This window comes from Panthera uncia (assembly GCF_023721935.1).
Source record: "Panthera uncia isolate 11264 chromosome A3 unlocalized genomic scaffold, Puncia_PCG_1.0 HiC_scaffold_11, whole genome shotgun sequence".
NCBI classification, from domain to species: Eukaryota; Metazoa; Chordata; class Mammalia; order Carnivora; family Felidae; genus Panthera; species Panthera uncia.
This window is the reverse complement of record NW_026057578.1, coordinates 58,247,176-58,272,093: the sequence shown is the minus strand read 5'-3', so window position 1 is coordinate 58,272,093 and position 24,918 is coordinate 58,247,176. Positions and strand designations below refer to the sequence as shown.

The 24,918-nt window shown below is 36.9% G+C and overlaps 1 protein-coding gene across 1 annotated transcript in view; it reads right to left on the bottom strand.

Annotated features, from left to right (window-relative positions):
- Nucleotides 1–24,918, bottom strand: part of LONRF2 (LON peptidase N-terminal domain and ring finger 2) — a 44,406-nt gene that overhangs the window by 13,413 nt on the left and 6,075 nt on the right. Inside the window, exons 2-5 of the mRNA XM_049650185.1 lie at nt 21,863–21,981; nt 3,392–3,514; nt 1,110–1,268; nt 377–578 (exon numbers count right to left, since the gene is read on the bottom strand). Of these exons, the coding sequence (XP_049506142.1) occupies nt 377–578; nt 1,110–1,268; nt 3,392–3,514; nt 21,863–21,981 (603 nt within the window). The remainder of the gene's footprint in view (nt 1–376; nt 579–1,109; nt 1,269–3,391; nt 3,515–21,862; nt 21,982–24,918) is intronic.

Here is a 24,918-nt window from a genome sequence, read left to right as displayed (position 1 = left end):
CTGACATATTCCTTTAATTATTAATTTTAAACTATCTGTGTAAAAATTAAAAAAAAGAAAACATTGGGGGTGCCTGGGTGGCTCAGTCAGTTAAGTGTCCGACATTGGCTCGTGTCATGATCTCACGGTTCGTGAGTCCGAGCCCCATGTCAGGCTCTATGCTAACAGCTCGGAGCCTGGAGGCTGCTTTGGATTCTGTGTCTCCCTCTCTCTCTGTTCCTCCCCCACTTGCACTCTGTCTCTGTCTCTGTCTCTCTCTCTCTCAAAAATAAATAAAGATTAAGAAAAATTTAAAAAAATAAAAAATACATTGAATATTAGCTAACATTCTATCACTCTGGAGTCACACAACTCCATGATAAAACAGTTTACTGACCTTTTTTGGGAATTTTCCCAGGAGCATTCAGGTCATGCACATCCTCCATATCATTTGGAAATTGTCTCTTTAAACTGGTGCTGGGTGCTCCTGGAAGGATACTTTCTAACACTTCTTTATCCTCCTCAAAGTGCAGACCCAGTATAAAATACAAAACCGAAGAATTTGTATTTCTGAACACATCGGATTTCTCAGATGGATTCTGGTTAAGTAGGAAAAAAGAATCCGAAATATTAAAGAAATCACAAAATAAGAGAAAATTGTATTCATGCAGTAGCCTTCCTTAGACATCTTTGGAAAAAAACAGGATTGTACTCTTCATTCATGACTGGTTTCATCTATTAACTTCTAAGATGAGCTTTGCACTTCCTGTAGTAAAATACAGAATAATTCTCCTTGAGACAGATCAACTGAATATCAGTCTTCATATATTCAAATCATCCCTCTGCTTTCTTTTCTCCAAGCCAAAATAAGTTCAGGTCTCCTGATGCTTGGGGTTCCCAATGTGTGCTGTCCTAAATCTTTCTTTCTACATGTTTCTTTGCATCATTTTCATTACTTCCATCAATTTCCTTTAAAAGGTTCAACTCTCAGGTTGAGGAGCTAGAACCTGTCTTGAGAAGTACTTCCAACTAATATAACACCACAGTCTGAATAACTTGTAAATGTTGAAAATTAAGGAATTACATAAAGTTTAATCAAGATAATATTGACAAACACATGCACTTTGTACCTTAGAACTCCCTGCATTGTCACCTTCTTCCAGAGGCTGGGTGTTTATATCACTGGCACACTGAGCCTTCAACCTGCTGTTCAATATTCTGCTTTGGATGGAAGGTGTTAAATTTTGATGCACATTTTCTGAAGCTGGGAACAACACCTCACACATTACCTATAAAATTTCCAAGAAGAAAAAAATATGTTTTAAAACACTTTTGAAAAATACATAGTATGCCTTAAAGATCCAAAGGAAACTACGGGGCAAAATGATCCAAGACATTGAAAAGAATAGTTACCATACTCCAATTGCCAATGTTTTAAAACTCAAGTTTCTGAAACCATAATCGATGCTTTAAGCATTTTGGCTAGCAGTACCTTTCCACTTTAGTCTAACCAACTACAAAATATGAGCATCACTATTTCTGTCTGGCCCTTACACATCTGCTACAGAAAATCACCCCTAAAGTCTCATGGTTAAGAGAGAAAAGTGGGGTCTAGAGGTTGCAGGGATCCTAAATTAAATCCAAGTCGTGATCACCCACAGGACTGAGACATTTCTAGAGGACTGCTCAACTTACAAGAGAACTGGAAGAGCCACCTAGTAAAGAACTATAAAAGGAAGACAAGGTGAAGGGCCATAATTCTAGTTCAAGAGCCACAGACCAGCCTTTGGTGGTAGGGGGAAGTAACTGCCAATCACTCGATGGTCCTGCCAATCCTCATGGACTCAGCTGAAATCCAAGGGCTTAAGAGAAGTACAAAGCAGTGACTGAAACCTAATAAAGAGTCCTCCATGGTTCTTCATGTCACAGGTCAGTGCACCACACCCATAACTGCTGTATCAAGAAGAAACAGCACTCAGCATGGATATCAATGTCCTCAGCACTGGCTCTGAGGGGCTTCACTAGAGCAGCAGAAGGCTGCCTGGGAGGATACCATGTTTCACGGGCACCACCAGGCACTGTTTTGGGGCTGTGTGAGACAGAAGACATCTACCACTCACAGAATGCTACAGGGAAAAACATCATATCTGAAATAGCACCAGACTGACAAGAAGCACCACAAGATCTAGATTCTGGTCCTGGGACCTTTATACATCTGCTTAATTTTGAGCTCAAGCTGAATTTCCTATGATGCTGTTGTAAAAAGCAGTTGAGACGCATTTTAACATTCTTGTGAAATGTGCAGGTGGAACAAAGCAGGCAGTGATAGTTAGAAAAGCCAATGTTAAGATTCAATGTTATTTTGACAAGTTGAAACAACGGCCAAAACCAGTAAGTGATGATTTGACAGCATTAGCGAAGACCAACAGACTGCATGATAAAAGGATAAAAAAAATATTGCTACAAGGTTCTCACTGAAAACAAACAAAAAAGATGTAGGTGTTTTGTCTAACTATGAGCCAATGGTGTGATGGTATTAGGCTAAAAACAAACATGCCTCATGAAATGAACACAAGGGAAGGTGAAAGGTGACCCCTATAGTTGTCAGATTTGGATGCTGGGGTACACTAAATGTATCCAAAGGAGGAAACCTTACTACCCTGTAAGGATGTTCAGGCCCAAGAAAGACTTGAGACAAAGATAACAGTCCATCTCAAATATCTAAGGTGCTTTAAAATGGAGAAGGAAGAATAGATTCATTATTCCTTGCTGCCAAAAATAAAACTAGACTGGAAAGTGGAAATTACAAGGTAAATGTGTGGTAGAAGTCAGCAATAGCGTTAAAATAGGGAAACACTGACATAAAAACAAGAACTGCTGGTCACTGCACCTGCTAAGACTGTAACTATTGTACAGGTTCTTTTACAGTAAGTGTGACTCAGTGACTTCTAAGAAGACTGGGCTAAAGACCTGAATAAGAGAGAAGATATTTCTGCATTGTTCTGGTGAAGCTTTGCTAAAACTTTCAAGTCAACCTATGCAGCTAGACTGGTATATTTTGCGTATTATCACAATGTCTTTTATAGGGCTCCTATACAAACTATAATGTTTGAAATTACCACTCTAAGGAAACTCACTTTGCTTCTCCAGTCTCACACATGAATCCTCCCTCACTAGCACGTGCCATTATTTCAGCAGAACAGAGCTATACGAAAGCCATCTCACTGTGCTTTATCCCTGGATGAAAGTTACCAAGTGCATGAAACTCATCATTATTCCTGTGTGTTTTTAATCATATTGTTATGAATATTCAGAATTATATTTCTTGTTTATGTGACAGGAGTCACTAGCATGGACACAAGGGCTATATAAATGAGACTTAAAGAAGAAAGTCATTTAAAGAAAATCATACCTTCTGTGCTTCTTTCTTCACAGAGTTACACTCAGGATTTAAAGCAAGGCAGTAGAGAAACTCCTTCAACACTTCCTTACTTCTTCCCAATCCAGAAAGAGCCTGAGCTTTCACATGATGCCCCTGGATTCATCAAAAAACAAGATATACATTTTAAAAAATGGTGTGATTATATTCTTGTATACAAGGAGACTGAAAAAAACCATTAGAACTATTTAATTTTTAAATTAGCTAGAATAAACAAAAACCCATCAAGGTTGGCCTCTAGCTCTTCTACCTTGGAAACCAAGCAAACCCAAATGTCTCATAAACACAATCCACAATCAGCCAACAGGGGTCACCAGACTAGGAATTTGAGCCCAAGGCAGTTCCAAGGTACATGCTGAGAACTGGCTATCTACCAACTTTAAATACACTCAGTAATCACAGATCACAACCATGTTCCTGTCTTCATGGAGCATATAGACTTGTGAGGTAAGACAGACATGAGCAGAAATATCTATAACACAAAGCATAGCCTACAAAATACTACAACAGAAATAAACAAAGTGTAATATGGATCAGAATTTTCCACCAGCATTTTTTTTGGTAATTGCAGAATTTTCTCAAATCATTGTAAATACTGTAATTTATCAGTTCACATATTATCTTTAGTCTTTTTCTTATTTATTTTTTCTTGTTACTCTCTGGTTCTTTGTTCATATTTAAGAAAGATGTACTGTTTCCAACTGTTTTTCTCTTATGTTGAGTCAGACCCTCGTCCTCCATAGTCTTCACTGCTGAATGGAAGCTTTTCTGGGTCCTTTGTCTACATAAAAGAGATCTATTTGAGAGATTTTATTTTCGGGTGTGTGACAGGGAAGCCAGGCCTTATGCTGGGAGCCCCATGTACCAGGATTTAGAGGGGCTTACTTGGGGGGGGGGTGGGGGAAGGACCTGTCACATGCATTGGCAGCCACAATTTTCCCCAGGCAGTCTGTGCAATTCTTTGCAGGAAGTCGGGGTGAGGCACCAGGACTTTTCTTTCTCCACAACTGATCTGCATGGCAGAGTGAACTGGCACCATCAAGCAAACCTTCTCTCTTACTCCTTTCCTAAGAGCTTAAATCGAATCCTTCCTGGAGTTTATTTTATGATGTGAACTTGGCTCCCATTGAACTATTACATCCTCTGCTCTTTCATCCATTAACCTGCATTCCAAACATTTTCTGAGCTTTCTAATCTCATAAATGTTCCTCATTCTCTTCAGCTATAGACTTATACTTGCTTATACATTCTTGCCACCAGTTTTAGGGACATATAATTTATGTATAATAAAATCCACAAATTTTTATGAATACTTTTAAAATTTAAATTTTAGTTAATATACAGTGCAATATTGGTTTCAGGAGTAAATTTAGTCGTTCATCACTTATATACAACGCTCAGTGCTCATAGGTGCCCTCATTAATACCCATCACCCATCTAGATTATCTCCCACCCACCTACCTCCATAAACCCTCGGTTTGTTCTCTCAGAGTCTCTTGTGGTTTGTTCCCCTCTCTTCTCTTCCTCTACCTTACCACATGGTCTGTTTTGTTTCTTAAATTCCACATGTGAGTGCAATAATATGGTATTTGTCATTCTCTGATTGATTTATTTCACTTAGCAAAATACATTCTAGCTCCATGCATGTTGTTGCAAATGGCAAGATTTCAATCTTTTTGATGGCTGAGTAATATTCCATTGTATGTATACAACTGTATGTATGGATACAATTCCATTGTGTGTGTATGTGTGTGTTTATCATGTATACCACATCTTCTTTATACATTCATCAGCTGATGGACCTTTGGGCTCTCTTCATAGTTTGGCTATTGTTGATAATGCTGCTATAAACACTGGGGTGCATATATTCCTCTGAATCTGTATTTTTGTATCCTTTGGGTAAATACCTAATAGTGCAATTGCTGGATCGCAGGGTAGGTCTATTTTTAGTTTTTTGAGGAACCCCCATACTGTTCTCCAGAGTGGCTGCACCAGTGTGCATTCCTACCAGCAGTACAAGAGGGTTCCCCTTTCTCTGCATCCTCACCAACACCTATTGTTTCTTGTGTTGTTAATTTTAGCCATTCTGACCAGTGTGAGGTGATACCTCATTGTGGTTTTGATTTGTATTTGCCTCATGATGAGTGATGTTGAGCATCTTTTCATGTGTCTGTTAGCCATCTGGATGCCTTCTTTGGGAAAGTTCCTATTCATGTCTTCTGCCCATTTCTTAACTGGGTTATTTGTTTTTTGAGTGTTGACTTTGATTTTGGATACTAACCCATTACCAGATGTGTCATTTGCAAATATCTTTTCCCAATCTGTAGGCTTCCTTTTAGTTTTGTTTATTGTTTCCTTCATTGTGCAGAAGTTTTTTTTATCTTAATGAGGTCCCAATAGTTCATGTTTGTTTTTGTTTCCTTTGCCTTTGGCGATGTGTCCAGTAAGTTGCTCCAGCCAAGGTCAAAGAGGTTGCTGCCTATGTTCTCTAGGATTTTGATGGTTTCCTATCTCACATTTAGGTCTTTCATCCATTTTGAGCTCATTTTTGTGTATGGTGTAAGAAAGTGGTCCAGTTTCATCCTTCTGCATGTTGCTGTCCAGTTTTCCCAGCACCATTTGTTGAAGAGACTGTCTTTTTTCCATTAGATATTCTTTCCTGCTTTGTCAACGATTACTTGACCATATAGCTGTGGGTCCATTTTTGGGTTTTCTATTCTGTTCTATTGAGCTGTTTTTGTGCCAATACCATATGGTCTTGATGACTACAGCTTTATCATATAGCTTAAAATCTAGAATTGTGATGCCTCCAGTTTTTTCTTTTCCAGGATTGCTTTAGCTATTCAGGGTCTTTTCTGGTTCCATACAAATTTTACATAGAAACGTATTGTTTGTTCTAGTTCTGCAAAGAATGCTGGTGGTATTTTGATTGCATTAAATGCATAGGGTGCTTTGGGTAACAAGCAACAAGAACAATGTTTGTGCTTCCAATACGTGAGCATGGAATGCTTTTCCATTTCTTTGTGTCCTCTTCAATTTCTTTCATAAGTCTTCTGTAGTTTTTGGAGTACAGATCTTTTGTCTCTTAATTAGGTTTATTCTTAGGTATCTTATTGGTTTGGGTGCAATTGTAAATAGGAATAATTCCTTGATTTTTCTGTTATTTGTGTATAGAAATGCAACAGATTTCTGCACATTGATTTTATATTCTAAAATTTTGCTGAATTCATGTATCAGTTCTAACAATTTTTTGGTGGAGTCTTTCAGATTTTCTACATAGGTACAGTGTCATCTGCAAACAGTGAAAGTTTGCCTTCTTCCTTGATTTGTATACCCTTTCTTTTTGTTGTCTGATTGCTGAGGCTAGGACTTCCAGGACTATGTTAAATGGTAATGTTGAAAGTGGGCATCCTTGTCTTGTTCCTGACCATAAGGGAAAGGAGTTTTTCCCCACTGAGCATGATATTAGCTACGGGCCTTTCCTATATGGCCTTTATGATGTTGAGGTATGTTCCATCTATTCCTATTCTGTTAAGACTTTTTACCAATAATGGGTGCTGTATTTTGTCAAATGGTCTTTCTGCATCTATTGACCGGATCATATGGCTCTTATTCTTTTATTTTTTTAATGTTTTCATTTATTTTTCAGAGAGAGAGCATGAGAAGGGGAGGGGCAGAGAGAGAGGAGGACAGAGGATCTAAAGCAGGTTCAGCAGACAGCCCGATGTGGGACTCAAACTCACAAACCATGAGATCATGACCTGAGCCAAAGTCCAATGCTCAACCTACTGAGCCACCTAGGTGCCCCATATCCTTTCTTTTATTAATGTGGTGTATCACGTTGATTGATTTGTGAATATTAAATCATCCCTGCAGCCCAGGAATAAATCCCACTTGATCATAGTGAATAACTCTTTTAATGTACTGCTGAATTCAATTTGCTAGTATCTTGTTGAGAATTTTTGCATCCAGGTCCATCAGGGACGGATATTGGCCTGTAATTCTCCTTTGCCAGGTATTGGAATCAAGGTAATGCTGGCTTCGTAGAATGAGTTTGGAAGCTTTCCTTCCATTTCTATTTTTTTTTTTTTTTTTTGGAACAGTTTGAGAAGAATAAGTATTAACTCTTCTTTAAATGTCTGGTAGAACTCCCCTGGGAAGCCATCTGGCCCAGGACTCTTGTTTGTTGGGAAATTTTTTAAAAATGTAATTTATTGTCAAGTTGGCTAATATACAGCATATACAGTGTGCTCTTGGTTTTGGGGGTAGATTCCTGTGATTTATCACTTATATGCAACACCCAGTGCTCATCCCAACAAGTGCCCTCCTCAATGCCCATCACCAATTTTCCCCTTTCCCCCACCCCCTCCCCCGCCCTATCAACCCTCAGTTTTTCCTCTGTATTTAAGAGTCCCTTATGGTTTGCCTCCCTCTCTGTTTGAAACTATTTTTTCCCTTCCTTTCTCCCATCGTCTTCTGTTAAGTTTCTCAAGTTCCACATATGACTGAAAACATATGATATCTATCTTTCTCTGACTGACTTATTTCACTTAGCATAATATCCTCCGGTTCCATCCATGTTGTTGCAAATGGCAGGATTTCATTCTTTCTCATTGCCAAGTAGTATTCCATTATATATATAAACCACATCTTCTTCATCCATTCATCAGTTGATGGACGTTTGGGCTCCTTTCATAATTTGGCTATTGTTGAAAGTGCTGCTATAAACATTGGGGTACATGTGCCCCTATAAATCAGCACTCCTGTATCCTTTGGATAAATTCCTAGTAGTGCTATTTCTGGGTCATAGGGTAGTTCTATTTTCAATTTTTTGAGGAACCTCCCCACTGTTTTCCAGAGTGGCTGCACCAGTTTGCATTTGTTGGGAGATTTTTGATTACTGATTCAATTTCTTTGTTTGTTATGGGTCTATTCAAATTTTCTATTTCTTCCTGTTCCAGTTTTGGTAGTTTGTGATATTCTAGGAATTTGTTCATTTCTTCCAGATTGCCTTCTTCCAGATTGCCCAGTTTGTTGGCATATAATTTTTCATAGTATTCTCTTATAATTGTTTTATTTCTATGGTGTTGGTTGTGATCTGTCCTCTTTAATTGGTGATTTTATCTATCTATTTGGTTCCTATCTTTTTTCTTCTTGAGAAGTCTGGCTAGGGGTTTACCAATTTTAAATGTACAATGTATGACATTTGACAAATGTATACACTGTGTAACTACAACCACAATCATGATGTAGCACATTTCCATCACCCCAGAAAGTTCCCTCATGCCCTGTGAGGTCAATCCTCTCCTCTCTCCAAGTTCAGGAACAACTGATCTGTCACTACAGTTTTCCCTTTTTGACAATTTCATATAAATGTAATCACACATGTTTTTGTGTTCCTTCCTTCACTTAACGTGATGCTTCTGAGGTTCACCTGCATTGCTGAATAGACAGATACTTCATTATTCCCTATTACCATGTAGGGTTCCACTGAACGATTATACTACAATCTGCTTATTTGAATTTTTTAATTTTTAAAAAGAAATTTTATTATTTCATAGTACTTCATTCAGACAAGTGAATCACACACAATAAACCAGAAATTTTTAAGTTACCAGACATTTGCTGACTAGTAACCTTACTCAAATGGACAGTTATGACAGGTCATATGCACAGTACAACTCATCTTGTTTATCTCCTTGAAGGGTCTCAGGAATGACAGGTTGTGGGAGTTAAAGCAAACAAACACAAAAAAAATACTGTCACATAGCCCAAAACTAAGAATTTGAACTCCTCCAGATGATAGCTGAATCCAGTTTTTTCAATCCAGATTTATTGAATAATTAACAAATATAACATATAAAATGTAGGACCCAACATGATGATTTGATACACACATACACTGTGAAATGATTCCCACAATCAAGGTAATTAACACATCTACCACCTCACACAGTTAACTCTTTCTTCCTTTTCTTCTTTCTTTTCTTTTTTTTTTGCAGCAAGGACACTTAAAATCTACTTTTAACAAATTTCAAGTATGTAATCCTGTATTACTAACTATAGTCACCATGCTGTATATTAGATCCTCAGAACCTGCTCTTCTTATAGTTGTACCCTTTGACTTACATCTCCCCATTTCCCCCTCCCTCCAGGCACTGGCAATCACCACTCTATTCTTTTTTTTTTTTTTTCAATATATGAAATTTATTGTCAAATTGGTTTCCATACAACACCCAGTGCTCATCCCAAAAGGTGCCCTCCTCAATATCCACCACCCACCCTCCCCTCCCTCCCACCCCCCATCAACCCTCAGTTTGTTCTCAGTTTTTAACAGTCTCTTATGCTTTGGCTGTCTCCCACTCTAACCTCTTTTTTTTTTTTCCTTCCCCTCCCCCATGGGTTTCTGTTAAGTTTCTCAGGATCCACATAAGAGTGAAAACATATGGTATCTGTCTTTCTCCGTATGGCTTATTTCACTTAGCATCACACTCTCCAGTTCCATCCACGTTGCTACAAAAGGCCATATTTCATTCTTTCTCATTGCCATGTAGTACTCCATTGTGTATATAAACCACAATTTCTTTATCCATTCATCAGTTGATGGACATTTAGTCTCTTTCCATAATTTGGCTATTGTTCAGAGTGCTGCTACAAACATTGGGGTACAAGTGCCCCTATGCATCAGTACTCCTGTATCCCTTGGGTAAATTCCTAGCAGTGCTACTGCTGGGTCATAGGGTAGGTCTATTTTTAATTTTTTGAGGAACCTCCACACTGTTTTCCAGAGTGGCTGCACCAATTTGCATTCCCACTAACAGTGCAAGAGGGTTCCCATTTCTCCACATCCTCTCCAGCATCTATAGTCTCCTGATTTGTTCATTTTGGTGACTCTGACTAGTGTGAGGTGATATCTGAGTGTGGTTTTGATTTGTATTTCCCTGATGAGGAGCGACGTTGAACATCTTTTCATGTGTCTGTTGGCCATCCGGATGTCTTCTTTAGAGAAGTGTCTATTCGTGTTTTCTGCCCATGTCTTCACTGGGTTATTTGTTTTTCGGGTGTGGAGTTTGGTGAGCTCTTTATAGATTCTGGATACTAGCCCTTTGTCCGATATGTCATTTGCAAATATCTTTTCCCATTCCGTTGGTTGCCTTTTAGTTTTGTTGGTTGTTTCCTTTGCTGTGCAGAAGGTTTTTATCTTCATAAGGTCCCAGTAGTTCATTTTTGCTTTTAATTCCCTTGCCTTTGGGGATGTGTCAAGGAAGAAATTGCTACGACTGAGGTCAGAGAGGTATTTTCCTGCTTTCTCCTCTAGGGTTTTGATGGTTTCCTGTCTCACATTCAGGTCCTTTATCCATTTTGAGTTTATTTTTGTGAATGGTGTGAGAAAGTGGTCTAGTTTCAATCTTCTACACGTTGCTGTCCAGTTCTCCCAGCACCATTTGTTAAAGAGACTGTCTTTTTTCCATTGGATGTTCTTTCCTGCTTTGTCAAAGATTAGTTGGCCATACGTTTGTGGGTGTAGTTCTGGGGTTTCTATTCTATTCCATTGGTCTATGTGTCTGTTTTTGTGCCAATACCATGCTGTCTTGATGATGACAGCTTTGTAGTAGAGGCTAAAGTCTGGGATTGTGATGCCTCCTGCTTTGGTCTTCTTCAAAATTACTTTGGCTATTTGGGGCCTTTTGTGGTCCGTATGAATTTTAGGATTGCTTGTTCTAGTTTCAAGAAGAATGCTGGTGCAATTTTGATTGGGATTGCATTGAATGTGTAGATAGCTTTGGGTATTATTGACATTTTGACAATATTTATTCTTCCAATCCATGAGCACGGACTGTTTCTCCATTTCTTTATATCTTCTTCAATTTCCTTCATAAGCTTTCTATAGTTTTCAGCATACAGATCTTTTACATCCTTGGTTAGATTTATTCCTAGGTATTTTATGCTTCTTGGTGCAATTGTGAATGGGATCAGTTTCTTTATTTGTCTTTCTGTTGCTTCATTGTTAGTGTATAAGAATACAACTGATTTCTGTACATTGATTTTGTATCCTGCAACTTTGCTGAATTCATGTATCAGTTCTAGCAGACTTTTGGTGGAGTCTATCAGATTTTCCATGTATAATATCATGTCATCTGCAAAAACTGAAAGCTTGACTTCATCTTTGCCAATTTTGATGCCTTTGATTTCCTTTTGTTGTCTGCTGATGCTAGAACTTCCAACACTATGTTAAACAACAGCGAATCACCACTCTATTCTACGAAATCAGATTTTATTTTTTTTAGGTTCCACATATACTGGTAGCACACAGTATCTGTCTTCTCTATCTGGTTTACTTCACTTAGCGCAGTGCCCTCCAAGTTCATCCACATTGTTTCAAATAACACAATTTCCTTCTGTTTTAAGGCTGAATGTTCCTGTGTGTGTGTGTGTGTGTGTGTGCACACACACACACACAGGTGTGCTTCTCACCTTCGTTATTCACCCACACTTAGGTTGTTTCCATATCTTGGCTACTGTGAATAATGCTGCAGTGAACATGAGAGTGTAGGTATCTGTTCAAGATACGGACTTCATTTCCTTTATATACCCAGAAATAGGACAGCTGAATCACACAGCAGTTCCATTTTTTATATGGGGAACCTGCATACAGTTTTCTATAATGGCTGTACCAATTTACATTACCACTAACAGTGTACAGGCGTTTCCTTTTCTCCACATCTTTGCTAGTTATCTCTAGTATTTTTGATACTAGCCATCCTAACAAGGTGCAAGGTGATATTTCATTGTGGTTTTGATTTGCATGTCCTTGATGAGTGATGTTGAGCACCTTTTCATGTACCTATTGACTATTTGTATATCTTTTTTGGAAAAATGTCTATTCAGGTCCTTTGTCCATTTTTTAGTCTCCCTATTCAATTTTTGCTATTGAGTTGTAGGAGTTCTTCATCTATTTTGGATATTAGCCCATTATCAGATATATGGTCTGCAAATATTGTCTCCCACTCCACTGTTTGCCTTTTCAATTTATTGTTTCCTTTGCTGTGTAGAAACTTCTAGTTTGATACACTCCCAACTTGTTTATTTTAGCTTTTGGTACCTCTACTTTTGGTATCATATCCAAAAAAATTATTGCCAAGACCACTCTCAAAGAATTTTCTCCTTATGTTTTGCTAGGAGTTTTGTAGTTTCAGGTTTTACACTTAAGTCTTTAAACCATTTCAAGTACATTTTTGTGAGTGGTATAAGATAGAAGTCCCGTTTCATTTGTTTGCATATGGAGATCTGCTTTCCCTAACACCATTTATTGAAGAAACCCTTTCCTCATTGTGTGTTCTTGGCACCCTGGTAGAAGATTAGTTGACTACATATGCATGGGTATATTTCTGGGCTTTAAATTTTGTTTCATTGGTTTATGTGGCTATTTTTATGCCAGTACTGCACTGTTTTGCTTGCTATAACTTTGTAATATAGTTTGAAATCAGGAAGTGTGATGCTTCCCACTTTGTTCTTTCTCAAGATTGTTTTGGCTACTAGGGATCTTTTGTGCTTCGCTATGAATTTTAGGATAGTTTTTTCCATTTCTGTAAAAATTCCATTGGAATTTTGATAGGAATTGCACTGAATCTGTAGATTGCTTTGGGTAGTATGGATATTTTGACAATATCAACTCTCCCAATCGAAGAACACAGAATATCTTTCCATTTATTTGAATCTTCGATTTCTTTCATTAAGATCTTATGGCTTTCAGTGTACGGGTCTTTCACTTTCATGGTTAAATTCATTCCTAACTATTTTTTTATTCCAGATGCTACTGTCAATGGGATTTATTTTTTAATTTCTCTTCAAATAGTTTCTTGTTATTGTATAGGAATGCTAATTTGTGTTCTACAACTTTAGAGAATTCGCTGGTTAGTTCCAACAGCTTTTTGGTGGAATATTCACGGTTATCTATATAAAAAATCATGTCATCTGCAAGCAGGTAATTCTTCCTTTCTGATTGGATGCCTTTTTTCCCCTCCTTTTTCTTGCCAAATTGCTGTGGTGAGGACTTCCAATATTATGTTGAATAGAAGTGGTAAAAATGGGCATCCTTGTCTTGTTCCTGATCTTAGAGGAGAGACTTAACTTTTCAATCTTGAGTATGATGTTAGCTGTGGGATTGCCCATATAACCTATACTATGTTGAGGAACATCCCTTCTACACCTAATTTGTTGAGTTTTTATCATGACAGGATATTGAATTCTGTCAAATATTTTTTCTGTATCCATTGAGATGATCATATGATTTTTATCTTTCATTCTGTTAATGTGGTATATCACACTGATTGATGTGCAGAAGTGGAATCATACTTGCATCCCAGCAATATATCCCACTTGATCATGGCATATTCTTTTAACATGTTCCTGATTTTGATTTTGCTAGTATTTTGTTGAGGATTTATTGCATCTATGCTCATCAGGGATATTGGCCTATAATTTTCTTGTAGTGTCCTTATCTGGATTCACTATAAAGGTAATGTTGGCCCCATAAAATGAGTTTGGAAGTATTCCTCCTTTTGAATTCTTTCTAAAAATTTTGAGGATTGGTATTAATTCTTATTTAAATGTTTGGTAGAATTTATCTATGAAACCATTTGTCCTGGGCTTTGGTTTTTTTGGGAGATTTTGATTACTGATTCATTCTCCTTGCTGATTACTGGTATGTTCAGATTTTTTATTACTTCATGATGAAGTCTTTTTTTTTCTTTTTTTAAAAAAATTTTATTTAAACTTCAGTTAGTTAACATACAGTGTAAGCTTAGTTTCAGGTATACAATACAGTGATTCTGCAGTTCATCAGCCGGTACTCATCACAACAAATGTATTCCTTAATCTCCATCACTTCCATCCATCCCCCCCATCTCCCTTCCACTAAACCATCAGTTTGTTCTTTATAGTTAAGAGACTTTTTTTTCAATTTTTAAAATTTGTTTTATTTATTTTTTTAGAGAGAGAGTGCTAGCAGGGGAGAGGGTCAGAGAGAGAGAGAGAGAGAAAGAGAAAGAGAAAGAGAGAGAGAGAGAGAGAGAGAGAGAGAGAGAGAGAGGGAAAATCTTAAACAGGCTCCATGCTCAGCTTGGAGCCTGTTGTGGGGCTCGATCCCACAACACTGGTATCACAACCTGAGCCAAAATCAAGAGTCAGGCACTCAACTGACTGAGCCACCCCCAAGAGCCCATTTTTTACTTTATCTCTTTTTTTCTTTGCTCATTTGTTTTATTTATTTTTTCAAAAAATGTTTATTTATTCTGAAATAGAGAGAGCAGGGGTGGGGCAAAGAGCGAGAATCTCAAGCAGGTTCCACACTGTCAATGCAGAGCCTCATGCAGGGCTCATCTCACAAACCATGATATTCATGATTAAGTTGATAAGTTGTATGTTTCCAGAAATTTATCCATTTCTTCCAAGTTACATAACTTGTTGGCACATAATTATTCATAGTCTTTTACGATCCTTTGTATTTCTGTGGCATCAGTTATAATGCTTCCTCCATTTATAATTTCATTTCTTTCAGTCATCTTTTTTTTCTTAGTCTAGCTAAAGGTTTATCAATTTTTTCTTTTCAAGAAACCAATTCTTAGTTTCATTGATCTTTTGTCTTTCTAGTCTCTATTTCATTTCTGCTCTAATCTTTATTCCTTCTGCTAAATTTGGGCTTAGTTTGTTCTTTTTATAGTTACTTGAGAAATAAGATTAAGTTGTTTGAGATCTTTATTTTTTTTTAATTAATGTAGGTGTCCTATAAACCTCCCTACTAGAATTGCTTCTGTTGCACCCCCATAAATTTTGGTATATGTGTTTCCATTTCCATTTGTCTCGAGATTTTTTTTTAATTTCTCTTTTGATTTCTTGACTCATTGGTTGTTTGGAAGTCGTTTCATTTCCACGTATTTGTGATTTTTTTTAGCTTTCCTCCTGTTACTTTTTCTAGTAACCATTGTGTTTGGAAAGGATATTTGATAAGATTTTAATCTTCTTAAATTTGTTAAGACTTGTTTTGTGACCTAACATATGATCCATCCTGGAGGATGTTCTCTGTGGTCTTCAAAGCAATACATATTTTTTTTGCTCTTGGGTGGAATATTCTGTATATGTTTGTCAGATTCATTGGCCTAAAGTATAGTCCAAGTCCATTACTTCCTTGCTGATTTTCTGTCTGGATGATGTGTATTTGATGGGGAAAGATTTTCATCTAAAGCTGGCTGCAAGGGCACTGGCTGGCTCGGGTGCAGTGGCATAGTCTCCATGCAGATCTGTCTACTGAGTCCAATGCTGGCAAAGGCAGTGGGAATCCTCAGTGGCCAAGACTGTGGGCATTCTGGGGGGGTCTGTGATGGCAGTGGTGGCTGGGGCTGTTGGTGTCCTCGATGGTAAAGGCTGCTGGGATCCTCCTGTTCTACTTTGTCTGTGGGTGTTAAGTTCTAGCCAAGAGGATCCCTTTATTTATTTTTTAAGTAGGCTTCATGCCCATCACAGAGCCAAACATGGGGCTTGAACTCATGTCCCTGAAATCATGACCTGAGCTGAGATCAAGAGTCAGACGTTAGCCAACTGAGTCATCCAGGTGCCCTGCCACGAGGATCCCTCTTGGTGACAGTTCTGATGTGCTGGCATTCAGAACAGCAAAGGAGCTGGAGTCATGGGCTTAGTGACATGCAGAACTACCCGAGCCCATGGCCTGGGACACAGACTTATTTCCTGTGATGATAGTATCTGAGATGTAAGAGTGTGTGCATGGGTTCCTGGGTGGCTCAGTTAGTTAAGTGTCTGACTTCAGCTCAGGTCATGATCTCACCGCTCATGAGTTTCAGCCCTGTATTGGGCTCTTTGCTGACAGCTCGGAGCCTGGAGACTGCTTCAGATTCTGTGTGTCTCCCTCTCTCTCTGCCCCTCCCTCACTTTCTCTCGTTCTCTCTCTCAAATTTAAATAAACATTAAAAAAAAAGAAGAGTGTGTGCAGATCACCCATGGAAACGGGATCTGGGAAACTCATATAATGACATTACTTTAAGGGGATAAAGGGAAAGCAAGATGCATCAGCAGCACAGCCCAGGGATGACAGGGCACAGAGGTATCCCTATTCAGGACTGAGGGGTAGGGCAAACAGAAGCAGCTGTGTGGCCCTAGTGATGGCACAGCAGCAGCTACAGAGCCCCCAACTCAGGACCAAAGGGGTGGGATACAGAGCAAAGGCAACATGACCCAGTGATAGCAGGTAAAAGCTGTCACTTAGGACCCAGGATGCAGGGCATAGAGCAGCAGAAGCTCAGCTTTGGTAATGGTGGGCCAATGACAGGGCTTAGGACTGAGGGGGGTGGGGCACAACACAGAGGTAGCTCTGGTCCCTGTAGATGGTGAGGCCCTGTGGCATCCCAGTCCTGCAGAACTGGGCACAGCAATAACTCGGGCTCCAGTGGGCAAGTGTCACCATAGCAATGGCTCCAGCCCTGGGAAGGAGACCCTGAGACAGGATTCTGGACAGCTCCATCAGCTGGGTTCAGCATTGGTTAAGAGTTCTGGGGTCCTCAGTAGTAAAGGCTGCAGAAGTTCCTGGTGAAAACAAGGACTGCTGGAATCCTCTTGTTCTCTTTACCCTATGCGGTGAAATCCCTGAGGGGATCCTTCTTGGTGCTGAGCTGCTCTGAACTGGGGGATGTAGTGATATAAGTAAAATACTTCCTACACTTTTCTATGTGACCATCCTTAGTTTTGGAGCTCTATAGGTTTTCTGCTGCTGCTTTGCTGTAGTCCAGAGCTTTCCCACAGTTTTCACTGTTTTGTAGTTGTTTATTGCTTTGGTTGTTTTCATGGGGGAGATAAGTGTTGGGACCACCTGGTCTGCCATCTTGTGATAGCCTCTATTTACATGCTGATGGACAAACATATGGGTTATATTCAGTCTTTGACTATTATGAATTAAGCTGTTATGAATACTGTATTAATATCTTTTACTTTTCTTGGGAAATATCTAAGAGTGACTGTTGGATCACATAGGAAGTGTATGCTTAACTTTAAAACTGTCTTCTGTTGTGACTGTACCATTTTGCATTCACACACTGTGTGAGAGTTTTAGTTGCTAGACATCCTTCTCCACACTTAGTATGGTCAGTATTTTAAATTTAAGCCATTTTAGTGAGTACTGAGTGGTATCTCCTTGAGGTTTTAATTTGTATTTCCCTAATGACTAATGATGTGGAACATCTTTTCATGTGTTTACTTGATATTCCTAGGTCTTCTTTGGTGAAGTATCTGCTAAAATCCTTGCCCGTTACTTAACTGAGGTATTTAAATTATTATTGAGTTGGTAAGTATTCTTTATATATGCTATATACAGATATATACCTCGCAAATATGTTCTCCCATTCTGCCTTTTCATTTTTATAGCAGTATCTTTTGAAGAACAGAAGTTTTCAATTTTGATGAAGACCAATTTACTAACTTTTTCTTTTACAATTTGTCTTGACTAAGAAGTCTTTGCTTAACAAAAAGTGACAAAGATTTTTACATTTTGTTTCAGATATTCTATAGTTATAGCCTATATATTTAAGGCTATGCTCCATTTTGAATTAATTTTTATATATGATGTAAAGAGAGTGGTGAGGTTCATTTTTTCTTTTGCAAATAGATATGCAATTGCCCCTTACTACAAATTATGAAAAGATGATCTTTTCCCTAAATCTTTGCACTATTGTAAAAAAACTAATTTGCCATTTATGTGTAGGTCTATTTCTGGACTGCCTTCTGTTTTAGTGATCTTATGTCTTTCCTTAAGCAAATATCACACAATTCTCCTTACTTTAGCTTTATAGGAAGTCTTGGAATCAAGTAGTATATTTCCTGGAACTCCATTCTTATATTTTAAAATTGTTTGGCTATTCTTTCCCTTGTATTTCCATAAATACACACAGACATACACATACATACACACATACATACATATGTATATAATTTGTACTAATGAATAATTAGATATATACATATATACATTGAGGACAAATTCCCCAAATAAAAACAACACAGTCCCGATTAAAATTCTGATAGGCTTCTTTGCAGAATTTGGCAAATTAGCTCTATTTATTTGGGGAATTTGTCATCTTACTAAAATTGAGTCTTCTGATCCATGAACCTAGTATGTATTTATACTTATTTAAGTGCTACTTAATTTCTCTCAGCAATGGTTTATAGTTTTCAGTGTATAGATCTTTTAGGTACTTCGTTAACTTTATCACTAAACATGTCATGTTTCTTTAAGCTATTTTAACAATATTATTTTTAAAATTTCATTTTTACAATTATTTCTTGTTGGTGTGTTGAAATATGATTGGTTTCATTTTTGCATATTCACCTTGTACAATGCAAGCTTTTTATAAATTTCTTGAGATTTCCTCACAATTATGTCAACTGTGAATAGACAGTAAAACATTTTTCTCTCCATTATGTATGCCTTTTACTTCTTCCTTTTTTTTTTTTGCTTTACCTTCCTGGCTAGGAACTCAAGTACCACATTGGTAAGTGGTAAAAGCAAACGTATTTATTGTTCTTGGTCTCAGTAGAAAGGCATTCCATTTCCTACCATTAAGTATGACGTTTGCTGTAAGGTTTTTCATAGATGCTCGTTACCAGATTGAGGAAATCCTTTGCTCTTCCTATTTCATTCAAAGTTTTAACATGAAGGATATTCAATTTTATCAAGTGCTTTAGCTTCATTTATTGCTTTTTTTCAGTCTGCCAATACAAATTGATTTTCAAATGAGATAATGAGAGATAGTGGTTTAAAGTTTGTTTTTTAACATTTTTGCTTGGTTTTATTACAAAAATGCTGTTCTCATAAAATAAGTGTTCCCTCGTTTTCTGTTTTACAGAAGAATTTTTGAAGGGCTGGTATTATTTCTTTCTTAAATGTATGATAGAATCAACAGTAATTCCATCTAGTCCTGATATTTGGTATGGGCAGGGGGAGGTGATTAACTACAACTTTAATTTCTCTAAATATTGAGGTTATCTACTTCTTCTTGAATGGATAATGGCAGTTTGTGTCTTTCAAGGAGTTTGTTAACTTCTTCTATGTTGTTGAATGTATTAACACAAAGTTGTTCATGAAACTGTTCCTTTTTTATCCTTTTAATGTCTGTGGGATCTATAGTGATATCTCCACTTTCATTCATGATATTAGTAATCTGTGCATTCCCTCTTTCTTCCTGATTAGTCTGGTGAGATATATCAATTTCATTGATCTTTTCAAAAACGACAGGTTTTTGTTTCATTGACTTCTCTTTATTGTTTTTTGTCTTCCATTTATCGACTCCAACCTCTTCTATGTATTTTTTTTGTTCTTTCTGCTTATCTTTGTTTTAATTTGCTCTTTTCTTAGCTTTTTTTTAAGGTGGAAACTTAGATCACTCATTTGAGAGCTTACTTCTTTAATAATTTATTCATGTTACAAATTTCCCTCAAAAAGTGGCTTTAGCTGCATATGACAAATTAGATATAATGTGCTTTTATTATCAATGATTTCAAAATATTTCCTGGTTTCCTTGTGATTTCTTCTTTGTTCTATGGATTGTTTAAAGGTGACCTAATTAAAAAATAGATACTTAAGGATTTCCTGGATATTTTACTATCATTGATTACTCTTTTCATTCTATTGTCAGTATATTCTTCAAGATTTCAATGATTTGAAATCTACTGAGACATGTTTTACCAGCATAGGATTCTATGAACATTAAAAAGCACAGGTATGCTTACCCATTTAGATAAGGTCAAACTCATCACATGCCTATTTATATTTCTGAATGTGGTCAAATATTTTGTTAGCACTAACTTACCTCCATTTGTACCAAAAGTTGTGAATCAGTATCAGCCATGGCTGGTAGCTTGAAAGGATAGTTTTGCCTGGATAAAACACATTGCTCTGGTAGCCCCCAACAGAAAACTCAGTTGATTCTACAAGTGCTTCCATCTCAGCTCAGCCATAGTTGGACAACTTCATCCTTCCCTCAGTGCTTTCAACATACTTAACAATGTTGCTTCTGCCCTAATCTTTTAGTTATGATGTTAGCCTGGAAACAAATTTCTATCCTTCACATCTTAAAGTTATTTATCAGGGTACATTTCTGCTAAAGCTGTTCTTTACTAAGCATTTATCAAGAATTGAGGCCCACATATTTGCAACAAATACTAAAGACAGGACCAAAATCCCAAAAGCTAATGATGCATTTGCTGGGTCTCTTACAGTTAAAATTATCTATGTAACTTTGTAGTAATGAAGTCTGTCTTTTGTCACAGACACACTGCCAAGTTTTTAGCTGAAAGGCCAATATTGTGGAGAAGAAACTAGCTTCACAGGGTACTACAGGTCTACTGTCAGAAATACTAAGCTTATAATTCATAACAATTAAGGCTCAGACACTGATGATGAAATTAGCTCAGAAGATTAACAGATCAAGGGATAGAAGAAAAGTCATCAGAAAAAGGAGGAGAAAATGTCTTTAGTAAAGCAAGCAAGCAACAATACAGATTTCTGGACTTGGCCCAATAAACATTTGTTTCCCATCCTAAGGCTCATCCCTAATTCCAATTTAACACTCAATCTAATCTGAAAACACTTAGTTTTAAAGAACAGAAGGTTGGATGGAAGGAAGGAAAGGGCATCTTTTCTATTAACCTGGGTTAATGCCTCTTCAATGTTTCTAAAATGAAAATGATAAAAAGTAATACAGCAGGACAAAAATATTTTTAATTACTAGCTAATAGAGTATGCAACTGGTATTAATTTCATCACAAATTCTTTAAAACTTCAAAACCCCTTTTGGGTTTAAAATTCCAGAGATTCATGAAAAAAGCTACAACTTTGATTATGTGGCTTCTTAATCTTCAAGGGCAACTTAAGCTATTGTTATTACATTAACAAAGCTTATTCTGTGTCATCACAGACATATTAGACCTTTCCAACATAGACACTAAAATTATTCCAAAATACATACAAAACATTCATCCTTTCACTAATAACATTTATATGTTCCCTGCATAGCAGAGCCTGTTATTCATGATTATTTTAGAATCTTCCTATTTAAAGTATAATTTTAAACATTTCCCCTGAACTCACAAATTTATCCAATTTTATCATTGTGTTTATGTATTTATTTAGTATATAAGGTATATCATTCGGCTAAATATCTCCTAAGAATAATCTAAATTAGTGTTTCTTAATTAAATCCAGCTGGGAACATTTTGATCTTTTAAACTGAGTTGGTTTATCATGAAGTGAATTGCTACGTTGCTATTATTGATGGATATATACACTGTGTGTAGGTACCTCATCACAGTCATCTTAGTTTATTCTTAAGAAAATCCCATAAACTTACATTTCTAATTTCTAAAACCAGCCAATACAAATACCTTAGTCAAGAGAGGTTCATTCTGACAAACTGCATTGGCATCCTGTAGAGCCTGCTCATAGTTCTTCATGGTTAAATACAACTCTGCTCGCAGCAGCAATAACGAATTATCTCTAGGAACTGAAAGACACAGGGAATAGAAAAAAATTAAAATGACTACATTTAAAAACAAATCTTTAAGTCACTAAAAATAATAAACTGGAAAGTAAATATAAAGGCAAAATAAATACTTCCTCCCTCAAATTATAATGTGGTTTAGTAACTTGATAAATATATTTTACACAGCTTCTCTCAGGAAAACAGATGATTGGCAAGACTTCAAAATGCAGCCAGAGGGGCACCTGAGTGGCTCAGCCGGTCAAGCGTCTGACTTTGGCTCGTGGCATGATCTCACCATTCATGATCTTTGTGCTGACAGCTTAGAGCCTGAAGCCTGCTTCAGATTGTGTCTCCCTCTCTCTCTCTGTCCATCCCCAGCTTGCTGTTTCTGACTCTCAAAAATAAATAAATGTTGAAATGCACCCAGAAAAAGACACTAGGTACAATATAAGTTGCAATAATACTGAGTAAATGCTGAAGCATCCTAATGCTATAATTACATATTAAAAATTAAATGATTGAAAATAATTTTTTGAAATTACACAAGGAAAGTCCCGCTCAAGAAACTAACGGGCAGCTGGGTGGCTCAGTCAGTTAAGTGTCTGACTCTTGATTTCGGCTCAGGTCATGATCTCACAGTCACGAGACCAAGCTCCATGCATTGGGCTCCACTCTAACATGGAGACTGCTTGGGATTCTCTCTCTCCCTCTCAAAATAAACATTTTATAAAATAGTTTAAGAAACTAAAAAAAAAAAAAGCACATAATTTTCTTTCCTATACAACTGCATGGATGTGGACTTGTCATCATAATTGTACCTATAGTATATTAAGTGGTAAAATGAGGGAAAAAAATAACTGCCTTTTCCCTAGAGTACTCAAACAGAAGCGAGCTTGAGAACTGCTCATATGAGACTATGGATAGAGCCTAGCTATGCAAAGGCCAAGAGTGATTCTATGAACTGTGATATGTAGTATATGAAGTCATTGACTTGGCAAGGTACCATGGAAAAGTGACAGAGCTCATGAAAGCCATTTTTCATACTGCTGGACCTGGTTCACTCTATATATTCATTGCAGGATCTTTGTAATACAGCTATAGCATTTCATTTTAATTGATAAGAAATATTCTAAGTACAGTACCTAGAATATGTTCTCATTTCTCTACCTAATACCCATTTCAGTTTGCTCCAAATCCTTGACCTTGGCTCTTTCTCAAACTAGCCACTTGGAACTTTGCAAATGCTACTACATCTCCTTAGTTTATGTAGGTAACTGAGCAAGTGTGCGTAACAAATCATACAAAAAGATATTACAGCCACCACTTGTAACTGTGTTATTGCTGCATATATGTTTCATAGAGCAATGTATGCCAAGGAAAAAAAGGGGAAAAAGAGGAAAGAAATAGCAAGAAAGGAGAATCTAACAATAAAAGTTGAATCCTTTAAAATGACATTGACTGGTGAGAGTAAGGATCAACTTTTTTCTGTTAAAATCAAACAGTAAATATTTTAGGTTTTGCAGGCCAGTTAGAAGCTTGAGGATATTGTACACGAACAGAATTATTTGGGTAAGGGATAACATTTTCCTTAAAATTCAAAGTTAATGTTCCCTATCATCAAAATAAATTGAAAATGTCCATGTGTTGGTTATGATCTGTAATGAGATTTTTCGTATTTCATCTTTGAAAACACACATAGGTACTATAAAATACGGATGTCCATCCACAAGCATAAAATTTTTAATTGAGCATTTGATTGCTTGGGAGTTATTTGCAGAATTCTATTAGATTCTTCTTATATCTTTAGTATGTCATTATATAGTAAATGTAGTTACAGATTAATCATTTCCAACTAAAGATTAAGTGAAGTCTCCTCAAACTGCATAGTTAAATGCATTATCAAATACAGAAATAACCTTTGGAGATTTTGGAAATCTCAAACAAAAAAATGCTTCTAGAACTATAGTTCAAGCTTGAGACATACACTTGCTGCAAGTGTGAGAATGAAGTTCTCCCAACTTGCTCCCGCTTGAATCTTCTAAACAACTATATCATATGCTAACAATCAGCTTTGACTGTGGCATTCTAGATTTTATTTCTTGTGTTTCTTTTCACTCCCACGTTGCAGTAACAGGGGAGACAGCAACAGCGGACTTTTTGCTCTTATTTTTGAATTTGAAAAAGAATATGTATAATGTTTTAACATGAAATATGCTTATTGTAAACTCTTGACAGAGAATATTTATCAAATTAGGTAAGTTCCCTCCTATTCCTAGTTTTATATATAGGCATTATAACAAGTGGCTGTTGAATTTTATAGAATGCTCTTTCAACATGTGGGAGATTACATGAAATATATCTCCTTTAATCTGTCCTTACAGTGAATTACATTGAACAATTTGTCTAATACTGAATTATCCTTATATTCTTAGAATAAGCACATCTTGACCTTAACTCTTATTATATTGCTGGATTCAAATACTGACAAGTTTAAGATTTTGGCAACCATGTATATATGTAAGACTAGTCTACAAAATTTTTCCTAGGCTTTACCTGATTATAATATCAAGATTATATTAATCTTATAAAATTAAATGTGGGGCACCTGGGTGGCTCAGTCAGTTGAGTGTCTGACTCTTGATTTCAGCTCAGGTCATGAACCCAGGGTCGTGGGATTGAGCCCCATGTCAGCGTGGGCCTGCGTAAAACTCTCTCTCTCCCTCTACCTCTCTACCCCATTCATGCATTCTAAAATAAAACAATGAAAAATCTTCCATATCTCTCCATGATCTGAAATGAAAGTTTATCTTCCTTGAAAGTTTGTTAAAACTTGTTTGATCTTAGTGTTTTGTTTTGTTTGTCAAAAGAAAAGCCCCAAGTAGCACTTCTATTTCATTTATTTTTGGTCAGTGTTAGGCTTTTATTTCTTCCTGGGTAAATTTTGATAATTTATAGTTT